This window comes from Fusarium mangiferae (genome assembly GCF_900044065.1).
Source record: "Fusarium mangiferae strain MRC7560 genome assembly, contig: FMAN_scaffold005, whole genome shotgun sequence".
Classification (NCBI taxonomy): Eukaryota; Fungi; Ascomycota; class Sordariomycetes; order Hypocreales; family Nectriaceae; genus Fusarium; species Fusarium mangiferae.
The window spans coordinates 2,283,118-2,300,184 of NW_024573925.1; the positions used below are offsets into that span (position 1 = coordinate 2,283,118).

At 48.3% G+C, this 17,067-nt stretch overlaps 6 protein-coding genes across 6 annotated transcripts; 4 read left to right on the plus strand and 2 right to left on the minus strand.

Moving 5' to 3' along the window:
- Positions 1–2,263: 2,263 nt before the first annotated feature.
- On the plus strand, positions 2,264–3,874 carry FMAN_07661 (uncharacterized protein; the record flags this gene model as incomplete). Its single annotated transcript, XM_041831313.1, has 2 exons — positions 2,264–3,065; positions 3,114–3,874. 2 exons carry the CDS (start codon positions 2,264–2,266, stop codon positions 3,872–3,874), a joined length of 1,563 nt encoding a protein of 520 aa, XP_041681888.1.
- A 424-nt stretch (positions 3,875–4,298) lies between these two features.
- Positions 4,299–6,178, minus strand: FMAN_07662 (uncharacterized protein; the record flags this gene model as incomplete). The annotated part of the gene is made up of 3 exons (XM_041831314.1): positions 4,299–5,146; positions 5,196–5,667; positions 5,720–6,178. 3 exons carry the CDS (start codon positions 6,176–6,178, stop codon positions 4,299–4,301), a joined length of 1,779 nt encoding a protein of 592 aa, XP_041681889.1.
- An 849-nt stretch (positions 6,179–7,027) lies between these two features.
- Positions 7,028–7,918, plus strand: FMAN_07663 (uncharacterized protein; the record flags this gene model as incomplete). The annotated part of the gene is made up of 2 exons (XM_041831315.1): positions 7,028–7,532; positions 7,593–7,918. The coding sequence occupies 2 exons, from the start codon at positions 7,028–7,030 to the stop codon at positions 7,916–7,918; spliced, it is 831 nt and encodes a 276-aa protein (XP_041681890.1).
- Positions 7,919–8,925: 1,007 nt separating this feature from the next.
- FMAN_07664 (uncharacterized protein) lies at positions 8,926–9,316 on the plus strand (the record flags this gene model as incomplete). The annotated part of the gene is made up of 2 exons (XM_041831316.1): positions 8,926–9,201; positions 9,254–9,316. 2 exons carry the CDS (start codon positions 8,926–8,928, stop codon positions 9,314–9,316), a joined length of 339 nt encoding a protein of 112 aa, XP_041681891.1.
- Positions 9,317–9,729: 413 nt separating this feature from the next.
- FMAN_07665 (uncharacterized protein) lies at positions 9,730–11,696 on the minus strand (the record flags this gene model as incomplete). The annotated part of the gene is made up of 2 exons (XM_041831317.1): positions 9,730–11,537; positions 11,588–11,696. The coding sequence occupies 2 exons, from the start codon at positions 11,694–11,696 to the stop codon at positions 9,730–9,732; spliced, it is 1,917 nt and encodes a 638-aa protein (XP_041681892.1).
- Positions 11,697–13,592: 1,896 nt separating this feature from the next.
- FMAN_07666 (uncharacterized protein) lies at positions 13,593–14,610 on the plus strand (the record flags this gene model as incomplete). The annotated part of the gene is made up of 3 exons (XM_041831318.1): positions 13,593–14,040; positions 14,138–14,332; positions 14,468–14,610. The coding sequence occupies 3 exons, from the start codon at positions 13,593–13,595 to the stop codon at positions 14,608–14,610; spliced, it is 786 nt and encodes a 261-aa protein (XP_041681893.1).
- Positions 14,611–17,067: the final 2,457 nt, after the last annotated feature.

Below are 17,067 nucleotides of genomic sequence, written 5' to 3' on the forward strand. Positions count from 1 at the left end.
TTCGCCAGCCCCTATTGTCTACGTTGGAAATCTGGGTCTTCTTGTTTTTGTCGTCGTCAGCTGTGAGCTCATGATGCGCCGTGTTGACGCGCTGGGAGCTCTCCCTTCCCTGAAGCACAGCCCAGTTTTTCTCCACATGAGAGCTCAGTTGCCGGTTCAGAGAGTGCGAAGAGGGAAACAAGCTTTATTGGTAGTTTCATGTTGACAACTGAGATCGGTCCCAGAGAAGAGGATGTGAGATCGAAGTCTGGACGAACCAACAAACGAACCAACAAGTTTGCCAAGTATTGATCGACTATGTACCAAGTTAGTATCCTCAATGATCTCTCGATTCACATAGAGCTCGACTCAGCTCACCGCGTGAGCTATGCTAGAGGTTATACAGAATTGGCTCTTTTACGGTTTAGGATGGTGTTGTGTTTGAGTTACGCTCCACCGGGAATTTAGTCGAGCTGTAACGCCGGGAACACTACCTTGTGTGCTGTCGACCAGTCGTCTGAGATGGCAGCTTGAAGTGGTGCAGACGATAGATGATGATGGGCCGTGTGATTATCAGGGCGGATTTCCCATCTTGCACAACTGAGGATGTGCTGTTTCTCAATGGCTCTGTCGTAAAGTCGAAGCCGCTTAGCCGTGCCAAACATTTATATGTAACCCTTGAAGCTGTGTACTCTACAGATGAGACAATATCTGGTGCACTGTTGGGATGCCTGCATCACAGTCTAAGTATCCATAGCAGTTGAAAGGATATGGGAGGCTACATAGCATAGGAACCTCACGTACGCGCGTTTCTGAGGGAGCATCCCAGTATATGGAACCCTACATGTTGTAAATAATTGGGCCTGGAGGGACGTTATCATAATTTGTGTGGTGGGTCCATTTTGATGCTGGTTTAACGTCAAATGCAAATGCAAATGAAGAAGAAGAAGATAGAACGATTGGATTAATTGGAAAATATCTGACGGCCTATAATTACTATAGCATGCAACAACGATCAAAACATTAAGAAGTTAAGGATAATTTCGTGGGAAAATGTACATACGTAGATACGTAGCCAAAGCTATCCAATAGACGGAAATAAAGAAATAGACAGATTTACAGGGGTAAGAAACCTTGGCTTTTTCTTAGCCAATGCTTAATTACTTACCTGAACTGACACCCCTGTGTTAAAATACATGTCTCACCATGGCGTGGAAAATCAAGGTATTCTGGCTTTGTCTTTGTCAGCGGACGCCTTCGGAAACCTCTGTCGTCTTTTGATACACATATGATGTTTTAGGTGCGTTTCTTTAAGCCGCATTATCCATCTGCCTACCTTATACAACGATAAAACCCTTTCTATTTCATGCTTAAACTGATATCTGAGAAAACTCGGTTATCGGCATCATATCAAGCACTTGTCATGCAATCATCCACCATCTTGTGCTATACAAACTCCACAAAGATGCTGCAGATCTCCATTCTTCGCCCCTGGTCCTGACTGGTATGCGGCTTGAACTGTCGAAGATCGGTAGATGGGTGGGCAACAATGTGGATATGCATTCATGGCATTTATAACCTGCGTTATACTCTTATGTATGTATACATATGAGGAAGCGAACCAGGGCGTTTCAAGCCAAACCAAGACGTTGAAACACAACGTGTCTCCAGTGATAGACGTTTGGCTCACGGGACGGTGCAAGTTGAAAGGCTACCTCTGTCCGTTCGTGTGAACAACTGGAGCTGAAGCTGGAACGGGAACTGCGAGTGTCTGTCACTTGTATAGTCTAGTAGTGATACTGTGAGATACTGTATAACCCTGACTCCCAACCCCAACACTATGTATACCGTAGTCTGCCTTTTCCCTGTTTCCTTATCTTCTGCGTCGTCGTCGTCGTCGTCGCCCTTTGTTCTCTACATCAACGGCCGTGTTTCTTCAGTGCCTACCTACAGAGACTACAAGAGATCCCCTGGTGGTCATCTCTTGGCATCTCTAGCCCTCACTTTTCATCCTCGTTTCCTCTTCCACAGCTGATCTCTCGGCAAACACTCGTCCAGTTCCTCCAGTTTTTGTTTTACTTTGGTCAAAACTGTTCCATTTGTTTCCTACACCAGGAATTAGAAGATCATCACGCTCCTTCCATTTCTGTCGTTTTCTGTTCCACGCTTTCCACTTGGTAACCCACGCCCTCTTTCCCTATTTCCCTCCTGGGCCACTTCCTTCCTCGTTTTCCCATCTCTGCCAGACCAGAACCGCCCAAAAGGTCTCGCTGGACTTTCAACTATGAGTCGTCATTCTCATTCAATACACTCACTCTCTGACGAGGAGAAGATGGGATTGCTCGACAACAGGTCTGTCTCCGACGTTGACAGTGACAGCGGTCGAGATGATCAAGACCACCATCGGCTTCACTTTGAGAAATGGGCCGGCCCCATTCTCGCTCCTGTGGACTACGTTCGTTCAACCCCTTGGAGAGTTTACCTAGTTCGCTTCGCCTGGTTCTTCGTTCCCAGTTATCTTCAGGGACGACATGCTCGGGAACAGATTCGACCGGCCAAGCTCGCTCCTACAGCCTACCTCGACGGCATGCGAGGTGTTGCCGCCCTCGTCGTCTTGTTTTGTCATTTCTTCTACCAGGCATTCGTCATCGCCAAAGGCTGGGGCTGTGACGATGCCCACTACAACATCTTGAAGCTACCAATTATCCGATTGTGGTATCAGGGACCTCCAGCTGTCTGTCTTTTCTTTGTCATCTCGGGATACGCCCTCTCCTATCGACCTCTGAAGCTCATCCGGAGCAAGAACACTCAGGACTTCTCGACTACCATGAGTTCTCTAGTGTTCCGACGGGGCATACGCCTATACCTTCCAACCGCTATCTCTACCCTAATGATCGTGTCCTTCATCCGCTTGGGTGTTTACGAATGGACGAGAGAGTTTGCCATGGACCGTACTTTCATGAGGAACGTCAGAGAACCTCACCCCCAACGTCTCTCCACAAACTATGCCCAGTTCACAGAATGGGCAAAGGATATGTTCAATTTTGTCCATGTCTTCGGCTGGAAGACCCACGGTGGAAGCACCAGTAGGTCAAACCATCCACTTAAATAAATCCTACTAACCATTCATCTAGACTATGACCAGCATCTGTGGACCATCCCTGTTGAGTTTCGTTGCTCGCTGTATCTCTTCCTCACCCTAATAGCCACTGCTCGACTTCGAAGTCAGTGCCGATTTATCACCGTTGCCGGTATAATGCTCTTTACCTACCGAAATTCACGTTGGGAATTTCTCATGTTCCTCTGCGGCATGGTCCTGGCTGAAATTGATCTTATCCGCGGCGCCCACGTCTCACCTCCTGCTCTCCCCATCGAGGAGAAGACCCAGCCTAGTCAACGCCGTTGGTACCAGAGCGCTTTCTGGGCAATTTTCAGTGTCGCTAGCTTATATCTTATGAGCCAACCCGATGAGGGCGGTGATCGAACACCGGGCTGGATCTACCTTACGTCGCTGATTCCTAAGTGGTGGGCGGCCGAAAAGTACAGATACTGGCAATGTACGGGCGCTGTTATGTTTGTTCTCGCAGTGAGCCGCTCGTCTAACTGGCAGCGCGTATTCAACTCGGCGTTCGTGCAGTACTTGGGCAAGATCTCCTATGCCCTTTATCTTATGCATGGACCCGCCATCCATGCCGTTGGATATCATTTCGAAAAATGGTCCTATAGCGTGACGGGTACCGAGGGGCACCGCTTCACTGCTGGTTTCGTCCTGAGCTCGTTCTTTGTGATTCCAACTATCTTTTGGTGGGCTGATATATTTTGGCGGGCGGTCGATATCCCAACAGTCAAATTCGCAAAATGGTGGGAAAACAAGCTTATTGTTAAGTCGGACTAGAGTTCATGGCACCAGAAGAAAACTGATTCGTGATATTCGGCGTTTGAGGTTAGCGTTTTGCAAGCTTTGGTTCTACAGAGGCTGGTCTTCGTTCCGAAGACCTATTCGACGGCGTTTGGGTGGTTGATTTCTATCGCACAAGGGACAGAGGGAGGGGTCTATTTCTTTCATCCCGGGAGAAGTTTATGAGATGTCGTGACTTGGTGGCATCCAGACGTTCCGTTCAGTTGCTAAAACAGTACCATATTAAAAGAACTGTTAGATCATATCGTGTGCGAATATAGGTGCAGGGAGATCAACAAAATACACTTCTATTTCTAGCTGTAGCATGCGCACCTCAGCTATGTCTACCTAAACGATCACCCAAACTCTTGGGTCCTCTTCTAGATGGTTTTTTTTCATATGGGAAATAGGATCGGGCAATCTAGTCATGGTTAGGTCGTGCATACACCTGCTTGCCTGCCACCCATGTCTCCTTAACTTTTAGGGTGCGTAAATCATCTATATCGTAAGACTCAATAGGTTTATCAAGGACAACCCAATCAGCCAAAGCGCCGTCGCGGATGACACCAGCGCGAGTATCAAGAAAGGCTCCATAAGCAGGAGCTCGCGTGAATCCCCACATCGCTTCATCTAAGCTCAATGCCTCTTCTGTGTGCCAGCCATCGGGGCTATCGTCTGTTCCACGACCCGTATGCGGGCTTCGACGGGTTACGGCGGCGTAGATGCCCTGGAATGGGTTGGGGGGCTCAACAGGAAAATCGCTACCCAGAATCGGATGGGCAGAAAGAACAGAACGCATCCGGTAGGCGGAGGACGATAGACGGTCTTTACCAAGCCGAGCAAGAGCATACTTCATGTCTGATGTTGCATGTGTGGGTTGAATAGAGGGAATGATGCCGACTTCTCGAATCCGTCGCTGGTCATCTGGATGGATTATTTGGGCGTGCTCAATGCGAAAGCGATGGCGAGCTTGACAGGCAGCACGCGCTTCAATCTGATCATGGGCGGACTGGTCCGGAGTCGAAGGGTGTGCACCTTGGGCAGTAGCCTCATGAAGGCACTGCTGGACAAGAGCCGCCTCAAGAGCGTCCACAGCGTTACGGTTGGCAAGATCGCCGATAGCATGGATATTGACTTGGTATCCGTCGGCAGCCCAGCGCTTGGTCACATCAGTAAGAGCAGAGGCGTTGATAAGAAGCGAGCCTGATGTCCACGGGTGGTCGGAGTATGGCTCGAGCATGGCGCTGCCCCAACTTCCGAGAGCGCCATCTGGCTGAGGTTAATCACTACCTTGGGTAGTTTTGATGGAGACACGTACCCGCAAATAGCTTGACACTCTGAACTGCAAAGCGATCATCGTCTCGGGCGAACTTGACAGCTTCCTCTGGGCAGTACGAGTTACGCTGAGGACATTCCAACATTGCATAGACACGAAGGGTCCAGTCGTCTCCTGAAGAGAGCTCGTTGTAGAGATTCAAAGTATCTGGAGTTGCTCCAGCATCGTGCATGCCAACAAGACCAACCTCGTTAAGGCGCTTCATGGCGGTCTTGACTGTACGAGCCTTAAAGTCCCGGCCAGGCTGAGGCCAAATTGAGATGACCAGGTCCATGGCGTTATCGCAGAAGACACCGAGGCCAGGGTCGCGAATGATCTCACCTCCCGGGACAGCGTCAGGGAGGTCCGATGGGAGGAGATCGAGCACAGGCTGGGAAACCCAAGTGCAGTGAACATCAATGCGATCAAGCATAAGATAGATGCCGCTGAGCTCTGTATCCTGCGTTATATCTGCCTATGAAACCTGTTAGTGTATGGCGGGAAGCTAACAGATATGAGTGTCTTACAGCTGTGGGCATACGTCCAAAAAAGGTCTGATCCCATCCAACTCCGCGAACCCAATTGTCTTTCGATCCGGCCCCAGGGTTAGCAGAGATGTAGTCTTTGATCCTCGTACGGACTTCCGCGAGAGATTGGGCACCGAACAGATCAACAGAGTGGAGGAACTCCCCGTACTGGAGCAAGTGACCATGTCCATCCCAGAGTCCTGGAATCACATAACCATCTATCACGGGCTGATCAGCGTCTCGTGGACCAACAGCAGTAAAGACGCCATCCGCAACAGTGAAACATTGAGCCTCAGCCTGCTCAGGGTCATGTGTTCGGATGGAATTGTAACAAAACGTTGCGGATTCTCCCTCGCCCGAAACTGTGAGTGGCTGTTGAAGACGGTACGCAACTGCAAAAGCGACAACTATGAGGGGCAGGACGAGTCCCCATCTGATCACAGAGGCTGTGACAGCCATCGTCGAACACTTGGCTTATAGCTGAACTGCTACTCCTGATGTAAGTAGCAGAGCCTAGTTGTGTAAAGGCATTGGATCTGTTAGAGATGGCGGAGCCATGATTTGATAGCTGCGTGTTATCGATAAGAATTTCGGTGATCTTTGTGGGGGAAGCTGCATGATACGCGGGAAGAGGTTTTCGTCTCAAGGATTGATTTAGATAGTGCGCATCATAGAAAAGAAAACATTATTTCTCTATAAAATATATTCGCCTGGAATTATAGGACATGAGGTGTCTTGCTACGGTCAACTTTACGATGAGATTTGTGTCAGCCAGGGACCCTTACCCAATTGCATCTTGATCGCGAGCTTACCCCAGAGTCATAGCTCTCCACATTAGACTAATTCGTACCTTAATTGAATCACCAACCAGATTCTCTTAAGCTCTGATTGATTTTACAACTGTTGACCCATGCAATATACTTTTAAGGATACACAAGTCCTGCGAATAGCAGTTCTATGGCTCGCTCTCAAACATCTAGCTCCACTGGTCTTCAAACAATAGGAAATAGAGACTTGGTGTCACTGTTTGTGATGACTTGCAATAACTACTGGCTGAATACGGCAAAAAGGATGCTGCCGTGGCTGGTACACTGAATAAGCAGCCTATCTGCATATCTATATCTCTGGATTCCTATCTAGAATTGCCTATATAACCGCATGGCACTGGCAGACTTGATCCGACAGTGTCGGCTTGACTTTTCGGAGGCTTCCTATCCATCTACCCCTATCACATCAGCAACAACAGTAACGATAACTTCCATCCTAACAATCTGGCCATCTATTAACAAGAGAATAATAAGCCCAACCATGGCTCTCGCGCGAGCTGAACTCGAGTCCATCACGGCTGTTCACGTTCGAGAGCCCCTTCCGGCCGACACCCTCACGGCCGCCTTCAACTCCAAACCTTTCATCTCTAATGAATCGATCATCAACCTCCGCGATCTAGGTGCTGTTCCTGGCAGCGCCATACGCCCTGGCCATATCTTCCGCTCTGGTATGCTTGACACCGCCGCTGACGACCCAGAAGCCATGGCCTGGCTGACTGCCAACGTCAAGACTGTTTTTGATCTTCGCAGCAAGGAAGAGCGAGCTACGTATCCCAGTCCAAGAATAACCGGTGTCAAGTTTGTCTTCTGCGAGCGCGTTGCTGAATACCCCCAGCCTAGTCCCGCTGACTTTGCTGTTGATGACGGCAGAACTGCTTGGAGGGAGCAGCTGATGGCTGTCATAGCGGCGTACAAACCCTCTATCCGAGCAATCCTCGAACACGTGAGGGACAAACCGAACGAGCCCTTTCTCTTTCACTGCACTGGTAGGAAATCCAGGTTTATGTTCAAAGGGTTGTGAAACTAATCGTCAAACTGAGCTATAGCTGGCCGTGACCGCACGGGCGTCATGGCAGGGCTCCTGCAGACCCTTGCTGGCACAAGCCAACAAGACGTCATCTTCGATTACATGCTATCGCGGATTGGTATCGAGCCAGCCCGCGAGCGTCTACTCTTGTTCATATTGGCAAACATTGACGTCAAGAGCGCTGAGGAGCCTGGCTTTTGGAACATGGTTAGCCTACGCCCGAGCTTTTGGGAGGCTTTTGGTCAAGGTGTCGAAGCCGAGCATGGGGGATGGGATGGCTACGTGAAGGGTCTTGGGTTCTCAACCAAGGACCTGGAGACAATCAAGCATAACTTGCGGGCTTGACGATGTTATGGCCGATGCTATTCCCTGAAGGCAGGGCAGAATCGTATTGGAAATGGTTCAAGTTGGCTGAAATGAGGGTTTCTCCTGTACAGTGAGTGTTATGATCTCTATTGCGTCTGGGTAGGATACGTCGAGTTGACCACATATATGGTTCGATATCGCGACCTGAGGGACCTGGGGAGGCAATAGAAGATGAGAATATTGGATATTCCCTTGTATGTAGGTCGTCCTGTCATGGTTGATCCTGCTACCCATCTCGATCTTGCTCATCAACATCATCATCTTCGTCGTCATTTCTTCTCAATTTCTCACTTGCGTGGACATAGACGCAATCATAACCAACTTCAACATACTCATCGTCTCTCAGCTTTGCAAAACCAAGACTGAGTGCCTTATCCACAAAAACTCCCTAATTCATCTGCAGCCCTATGACATCACATCCACCGCTAAGGTCCCTGTCTGGGAACCCGTTGGACCCTGCATCTTGAGCAAGGGTCTACCTACTACTCCATACTCCGTACCCGCCTACCAATTAAACTCCATTGCATCCCATCTAGTGACGTTTCAGTACATCTTCAAAACGTCAATTCCGCCACTGTCCTGTAGACCAAGAGCCGATTCGTTCCCAACGTGTTCTGTATTTCCAAGTTTTGCTCCTCATCAAGGGTCTGTCTTTTGGCCATTCCCTCTCTCAGGGATCAAGTTAGAGGTAGTTAATAGTGGTATCAACTCTTTTGGATCTGCATACAACCAAATCTGCTGACCAGGTTTCCCTATCTATTTCATCAATGATCGTAATAGGTGATGCAATAATTCTTGGCCAAGCATGGTTCCATGCTCAAGCACGCTATGTTGCGCAACCATCCAAATGTATATATAATATCTCGTTGCAGCCATTTCTCAGTATCTATATTATAATCATCAACACCACAAGACACAAAAGCACAAACATTAGCACAAACATTAGCACACACACATTAACTCCCACATTCAATCTACCATTCAATATGCCTCTCACACGAACTCACCGTCACACCGCTCCCCGTCGCTCCATCTTCAGCACCCGTCGCCGTGCTCCGGCCCATTCTCATCGCCATACAACAACCACCACAACCACAAAGCCCCGTCGCCGCGGCATGTTTGGTGGCGGTGCTAGTCGACGAACTCATGCTACGGCCACTGCACCTGTTCATCACCACCAGCGCCGACCTTCCATGAAGGACAAGGTCAGCGGTGCCCTCCTCAAGCTCAAGGGTAGTTTGACTCGCCGACCTGGCGTCAAGGTATGTTCATTCTAACTGCTCTCGGATCCACGCTATGCTAATGTCATTAAAGGCTGCTGGCACTCGACGCATGCGCGGTACCGATGGTCGTGGTGCGCGCCACCACCGCTATTAAACGTCTCAAGTAACTTCAATTGTTATGTCATCAAATAGACCGAGGATAAGGGGAGCCCCGGAAGTCGAAAGGAGTATGGAATCACGGACTTTGCACTTATACACAAACATGTACGATTGTTAGCATTGATACCCTCATTGGGAGTTGAGGATAATAGTATGATTTGTTATGCGGCTATACACAAGCATAAATCTGTACTGCCGCTGCCGGTGACTTTATCTATCACAATCTCGCAGCTCGTCACAACCACATAGCCTGCCGGCTTTCTCGCAATCAATATAAGAATGGTTGCTGTCGATTTTGCCTCTTCGCTGACTACAAATTGTGCCCGTATTCCCATGGGCCTCCATCACCTGCAGTAATTTCAGATCAATGCAAAGGTTCACTGGCTATCGCCGGGTTCCCCAAACTTGCTAATGTAACTCGTCCACCTCAGAAGGAGAAACACCAGCTGGACGATAAGGGGGTGCCAACCGGATATCCTTGCACAACTTGACCGAGTTTTGTGGCATGTGAGGGCTTCGTACCAACTGGAGCATAGATGTTGAGGAGCCTCGGCGGTGGTGAACTTTTCCGCACAATGGGTCAACCAGCTCGTCAATAGTGGTGACCGACAGACGAGCTAAGCTCAACCTTCTCCTTTCACACGCCCTTAGGGAAAGGCTTGCGTCCATAGATTCCATTATAAGCTCATCCATATCGTGCTTGACAGGCTCCGAGACACGAACATGAGTGTACTGCTGAATTTGGAGCTCCAACTTTTCTAGAGCTTCTTTGCTGGGTGACGGGTGTTTCTTCATCCTGCTAGAGGTATGTAAGTCTCTCTTCGCTTTCTCCGAGACTTGTCGAGCTTGACTGGCCGGATTAGCCAACATATCGTCACTAGGGTCTAAAAGCTTATGACTTGGAAAGTGGTGTTCTCTGATTTCTTTTTGGCCAGTAGTCGATAAAGATCCCGTTTTCTTATTGCAATGCTTTACTGGTATGTGCATATCGCCGTCCGAGGAGCAGCAACCACTGCTCGACGTTGATGGCCGCTCAACTAGAATCCGAGGGGTTGAAGATCCGACTGGTGCACTGTTCAAGAACCTATCTTCAATGTTGTCGTCGAATCCCTTCTCGGATTCGAATGGATTGCAAAGCGAAGAGGGAGGCGTCTTTGGACCATTGTTTGACCCTTGATTCAGCCGGTTTTCGAAATATGTTAAAGCTCGCTTGTCAGCTCGTTCAGAGAATGGATCCTCCACAAGATTTCCATTTCTGAGGGACTTTCCATCGTCTGCCAACGGTTTTCTGTTAACCCGACCTCCAACGATTTGCTGGACTTTACTTTTATTGAGGTTATCCCCTTCATTCAATCGGAGCTCAATGTTGCTGATCGGAGAAGCGTCCTCAGTTGATGCATGTGAGCGAGGAGTAGGAACAACGCTCTCTCGAATCCACCTATCACCTTGTTCATCGCCTGAGTGGGAGAAGGCCGGAGCCTGTTTTTCCTCGCGATTCGCCGCTTTTGGATGGAAGCGATCCCAAGCATTTGAGACCTTTGCACGTACTTTCGACGGTACCATACGCGTGAATCTTGAGGTCGAACAGTTGGCCTGCTGTGGCGAAGGCTTGAGTGCATTGGTAGCGGCCAGCATAGCGGCCAGTTTTCCCGTAATTTCTTCACCAGCACACCGGTCTTGGATGCGAGGAATCTGAAATCCTTCTACAATGCGAGAAATCGCGTTGTTGTCACAGGTATCGAGCGCCACAGGTGTCGCCGCTGCGATGTCTTTCGTAGGGTGAAACTTGAGGGGGTCATAAGACAGCGATCTCGTAGGGACATGGCGGCGTTGTAAGCTTGAACTTAGTCGCTTTTGTGGTGTATCCCTCTGTCTACCAGTCGTGGCAGCTCGTCTAGGAACTCTTCCCATGGCTTTCGATGGCGAGTGCTTACCCATGCGGGAGGCTCGAGGGCGAGTTTCTAAAGATCTGAGTGGTGTTTTGATAGGTGAAGGGAAATGCAGTGGCGAGATAGCTTGATTGCTATCAATCGAAACCGAGTTCCTCGGTGTAGTGGTCCGCCGCTTTTTTGGAGACAGGTCATCTTCTTCACTGGAGAAGCGTTCGGGTGTGGAATCGTCTAGTAACCAGCTTGCCATTTCATCCGCAGTTTGCGGATCAACCATTGCTCTCTTCCGGGATGCTTGCTTAGGGGAATTGTTTGTATGGAACTCTGCTTCCGAAACAGTTAGAGGTTTATCAGGGAAGACATGTGGGATATCATACGCAGCCGATCAGGCAGTAAAGGTTTTGGTATGGATCTTTGGCGACGTGTTCCCAGCGTCCTCAGGATATTTCTATTTCTCTTCTTGCCGTATGTGATGGCAGCTGGCATCGTTGGTATTTGATGTGATTAGAGTGTAACGAGTGAGAAGAAGCGAATCAATGGCTCTATCCAGCGGTGATGAGTTGGAAAATTGGCTGTTATCAACTCAGTCCATCCGTTGAGTGTGAGGAGAAACCGGAGGATTCGCAAGAGGACAGTTTGTCGAAATAGGGTTGGAATCCTTTATCTGAAATATGTCACTCGAACACCTTCATTTTTATGCCAAAATGGACTCGTCAGGTCCAAGTACAGGAATTTAGTCGAGAAATGAGGTTGCAAGAGTTTGATTGTGAGAGCTGAAAGATGAGTGAGTGGACGAGCCGGCAAAGAATGAGAGAGGAAGGTTCACTTCATATACCATGCCTAGGAGGTAGGTCCCTAAGTTGGTGCCTTACCTCACTCACATACCTAAGTACCTAGGTAGGTAGGTATGCCAGCAAATGAAGTTAGAATTACAAGAAGGTACCTTGAGTTTGGCCTAGGAGCTGCTTGGAGAAGAGTCGGGTAATTAGGTCAAGTAAAATAATATAGTAGGTACCGACCGAGAGTCGATAGCACTGCCAAGCAGTGCTCGTCGCAACAGTTGCCCGTGGCTTCTTCAGGCAACTTCCTTGTATTGGACACGGAATTGACCTGTGCCCAAGGTAGGCAGGCAGGTATGCAGATGTCTTTGTATACCTACCTATCTTAACGTGGAGATGGCGATCCAAATAGGAATTCCTGTGATACCTCTATGTGTAGTCGACGAGAGTAAAACCACGCTCCCTCCATATTGGTGAGCAGCCATTTGCAGCACCATCACACAACAGCCGTCATACGCCAAGATGCAAAGTACTATGACGCCTCTTCGCTCTTTCTCGGACAGAGTTCAATATGAAGGCCACCGTGAAATGTTGCACTGCAGATTATGTTCTAGATGCGATTTGACGATTAGTACTAACTCAAAGCCATGCTACCCCTGACTTACATCAAGCGACTCGGAAGGCGAGAAATGTTTAATGACAAGAGATTCCCATCATGGAACCGAGAAGACGAGGCCTCCAAAACACAAAGGATTTACGGACTCAATTTTAGCTTGTGTTCACAAGTGTCCAAGGAAGCCAAATGCTGGATTATTCCCAGTTGTATGTTATATTCACCAATCACTTTGGTATATTTTCGATGATACCGCAATATAGCTGCATAATAAAATATGGAAAAGGTAAAAAGGATCTTTTACACAGCCGTCAGCTTCAGAATTAGGCAATCATAGCTTGAGACAGGTCCCATTGTTCGGCTCGTACAACTTGGTAACCTCATCCTAAAAACTGGCCCGAGACTTGGGAGCTCAGACAATGTACTCGAGTCCATGGAGCTTCGCAAAGTCTCTGAAGGCTTTATTCACCCGAAACACTGTTTCAAGATAAGTCACTTGCTTTACAGATTGAAGGATGGTTGTGGTGAGAAGATCTCAGTTGTTGTTAGCTGCCTAGGTAGCCTACATGAGCGAGAGGAAACACGTGATACCACAGCCACGAAAGCGACTTGTGGCTTAATCTAGACATGATCGTGGCGCAATTTCGCATCATCGTCACCTCGCCAAACCTCCAGAAATTTCTCTCGAACGACGGGTCGCCGGCTACCAAACGAGTTCGGGAGAAAACGGCAAGATAACCTGATTACGGTTTGCAATTTCATTATCAAGAGTCACGATGTTCTGATTATGAATCTGGCTGGTTTTACGCATCTTATAATTCCTTGAATCCAACACATTAAATCCGAAAGCTCCGACCACTTACGATTAATTATCGCCTCTCATCCGTTTCGACCGATCACGAAGTTTCTCAGCCACGCTCTCTTCGACTGTAAACCTACGACCCAGGAGGACATTGGATTCTGTGACTCAAGCGACCTCATTCGATAATCATGTTAAGACAACCTGTTCGCGGCGTGCGTGCGCCTTTGCGGGCCTTCAGCCAACCAGCTCAACAGGCAGCCTGGAATGGCGCATGGACGAGACTCTTTACATCACAGTCGCAAAACAAGACCGCGCGGCAGCTTTTGAGATGGAAGACCATCCCTTGGGATAGTGTGATGGCCAGGCTGAGGAGCGCTCGCTTCGGGATCGGCTCTACAACAACACCAGGCATGCTCCAAGGCGTTTTAAGGCGTGGTTTTCGATTTACCACAAAGCGCAAGACAAACAAGAAGTCGACCATTGGCGAGGCCGAGGAACCAAAAGGCCTCACCGCCAAACTCAAGAAGCTTACAAAGGAATACGGCTGGGTGACCGTTGGCGTTTACCTCGGGCTGACCGTTCTCGACTTCCCATTCTGCTTCCTGTTTGTTAGAATGGTCGGTGCTGATAAAATCGGTAAGACATTGCCGCGGCCTCACCTAGATCCGTCAACGAGGTCATGCGGACCTTTATTCTCAGTGGGTTGCTAACTGATGCCGCCGGCGCAACTTAGGCGAGGTCGAACATCGTGTGATGTCGTCAATCAAGCAGATGATCCCCGATACTGTTCGGGAGGCCTGGCACACCTACTGGCAGTCGTTCAAGAAGGCTGAGGCGAGAGCACTTGGCGATGACGATATCAGTGACAAGATGGAGATGGCCACATGGGGTGTCGAGAAGGCTGAGGAACGCAATCGTACCGATGCTAGTGAGTACTATCGTTAGATTTTGCCCCTGGGCGCACGCATTAGATGCTTCCCATTGCCCCTAGCAGCTCGTGATGTGGGCAGTAGATAACGCTTGCTGAGTTGGTGAGAAAGACTAACGACTCAATCTGCGACAGGTTTAGCAACTCAGCTGGCGCTGGCGTACGCCATTCACAAGAGCTTTATCTTCATTCGAGTGCCATTAACGGCCGCCCTAACACCCAAGGTTGTCAAGATCCTTCGATCATGGGGCTATAAGATCGGAAAGAAGAAGGCTTAGCTGGTCAAAGATGGCATCATAACGGTTCGAGACTGGAAACTCACAAGCCTCCAAACACAGAGACGTTCCATTTCTGAAACGCTTGGCTTGGAGTGTAAGCCACTTACACGGTATTTGTAAAATTAGTGCAGTCAGTCCTTGGTGTTGGCTGGAATTATTGATAGATAGACTTGATTGTATAGTACAACTTCTTACCTCTGAAGCACACATCGGGGCATCTGTTTCCTGTGGCTGAATCACACGGGATGAAACATCTGGGCCGCAGACAGATCCAGCAAAATCGGCTGCACCGAGCCAGTGATCAGCCAACAGGATTACCGTAGTCGGAAGCGAATTCAGGAACCGGCTCCGGATGGCCTAAGCCATTGAACTCTAACATGGAGGCGTCGAATAGGAGTGACCTGAATGGCACAATAGGAAACAGGTGTGAAGAAGCCCAGACTTTCAATAATGGTCGTAAGAAGCTTGGCGTGCCTCTCGTCCAGAGGAGGATAGTGCGCCGATAGATCTGCAACCGCAACGTTTTGAACAACGCCATGTGCTCCCATGGGGCTTTGTTTAAGATTCTCTCGAGACGGCGGCTAGAACTCCAAAATGGGCCTCGAAACGCCAAGAAGGTCACCAAGCAGCGGGCGGGGCGTCAATTGTGGACAAGACGAAGAGAAGAAGGCGACTAGAAGTTCTGGAAGGGCCGTTGGTTGTGGATTTGGCAACCTGTCTCAACCACGTTTGACCCACGGCGTTACGATTCAGGCTCAAGAGTCAGTTTGCTGATTGACTTTGCCCTGGCCGATGTCATAGCAAAGACCGAGCGAGTTGCGAAAGGATCCTCATGATTTCGGGGATCTGTAAAAGACTGGAAAGAAACCCGTTCGGAGGAAGTGGAGATCATCGTTGGTGCGAAAGTAAAAAGATCCTACCTATTCGCTATTGTCTCTGAATATCCAGAACTGGAGCTAGCCCCGGGCGCTCATGTTTCCGCTGAATCCATGCATGACAGGTCAAAGAAAGTCAGGGTTCGACAATCAAGGTTCAGGTAACGTTGACCCCCCTGGCAGTAATCAAAGAATTGGGGCGGGCTTTAGCGAGCGGGAATAACGGCTAGTCGAGTTGGCGATTGTTTCGAGTGCCTGACTCTTAGCGGTGGGAACTTACTAGGGTTGGCTCTATTCCGTGGTTTTCGATAAGGTGGGCTTGATGATATGCATGGAGGAGACTTATGACTGAGCATTGTCCACTTTGGAGAAAAACCTGCCTTTTACAGGCTCACTCCCTCGAATTTCTAAATTTCCCATAGTAAATTACCTTCCATGATAGGCACGCGGGTGCAATGTGTATCAGATATCTAATCGGTGCCAAACAGCGGCTCCGAGAAGCGGGCCTAATACATACATACATACTACAGTATGTAGTGTGTTCCGCTGTTGGCCTTGCAATGGATGTTTAGACGCACGCGAGATGTCATTCACCGTTCTCGTTCTCGTGATTCAAACCTTGATTTGGGTTTTTGGTGTTTCCCCCCTACCCATTTTCTTCCCTTCTATCTATCTCTCTCTCTCTCTCTCTTTTCTGTTCTTTTCTTTTTCTTTGTCTAAGCCCTGAAACTCGGGCCGTTGAGGTGCACTGTTTGCTTATTGTGACGGCCTAAAACGGCAATCAATTCGCCGCCACTAAGACAAAGAAGCTGTCTACCATAGGAGAACAGCCAAAATCAAATAAAAATCAAGATGCCCAGGTACAGACAGATGGCAATCAACTCTGCCTGCGATTGCCCGTGCAAGGGACCCCTGCAATGATCAACCCAACGGCTCAAACAAAACGTGGAGCATCCAGTTCACGTACTACGTAGTAAAGGCTTAGCAAGCAAACAGGGAGGCAAGCAATCCAACAAAGCAGGGAGAACAATTGGTGTTCGACAATAGAGTTTGGCGATGAAGCAGCGGTGGACACGCCTAGCCCAGTAGTGGACGGTCCGTGGAAATTACATGGCAGGGCGAGTGGAACTCAACATAATGAATGTTTGTTCAAAACTGACAGCTTATGTACATACAATCACAACATTAGCAGAAACTGAGAAAAGCGTCTGGCTCAACCATCAGGCGGCGATTCGCCATGCCATGTGGGAAAAAGTGGCTCCTATTTAGTACATAGCAAGGAGCACGGCCAAGGCCAAGGTACTAGTCGGCCACTGTAACATCAGGGTTGTAAATTTATTAGTAATTAGTAATACTAATTACTAATTTTTCTTACTAATACTTACTAATTACTAATTACTAATTACTAATTTACTAATTATTTTTTTTTATAATTACTAATTACTAATACTAATTACTAATTATTTTTTTAGTATTAGTTAGTATTAGTAATTAGTAATAAAAAAAGAGATTTATTACTAATTTTTAAAAATATAAATAATTTTATTTAAAAATATAAATAATTTTTTTTATTAATAAGCTA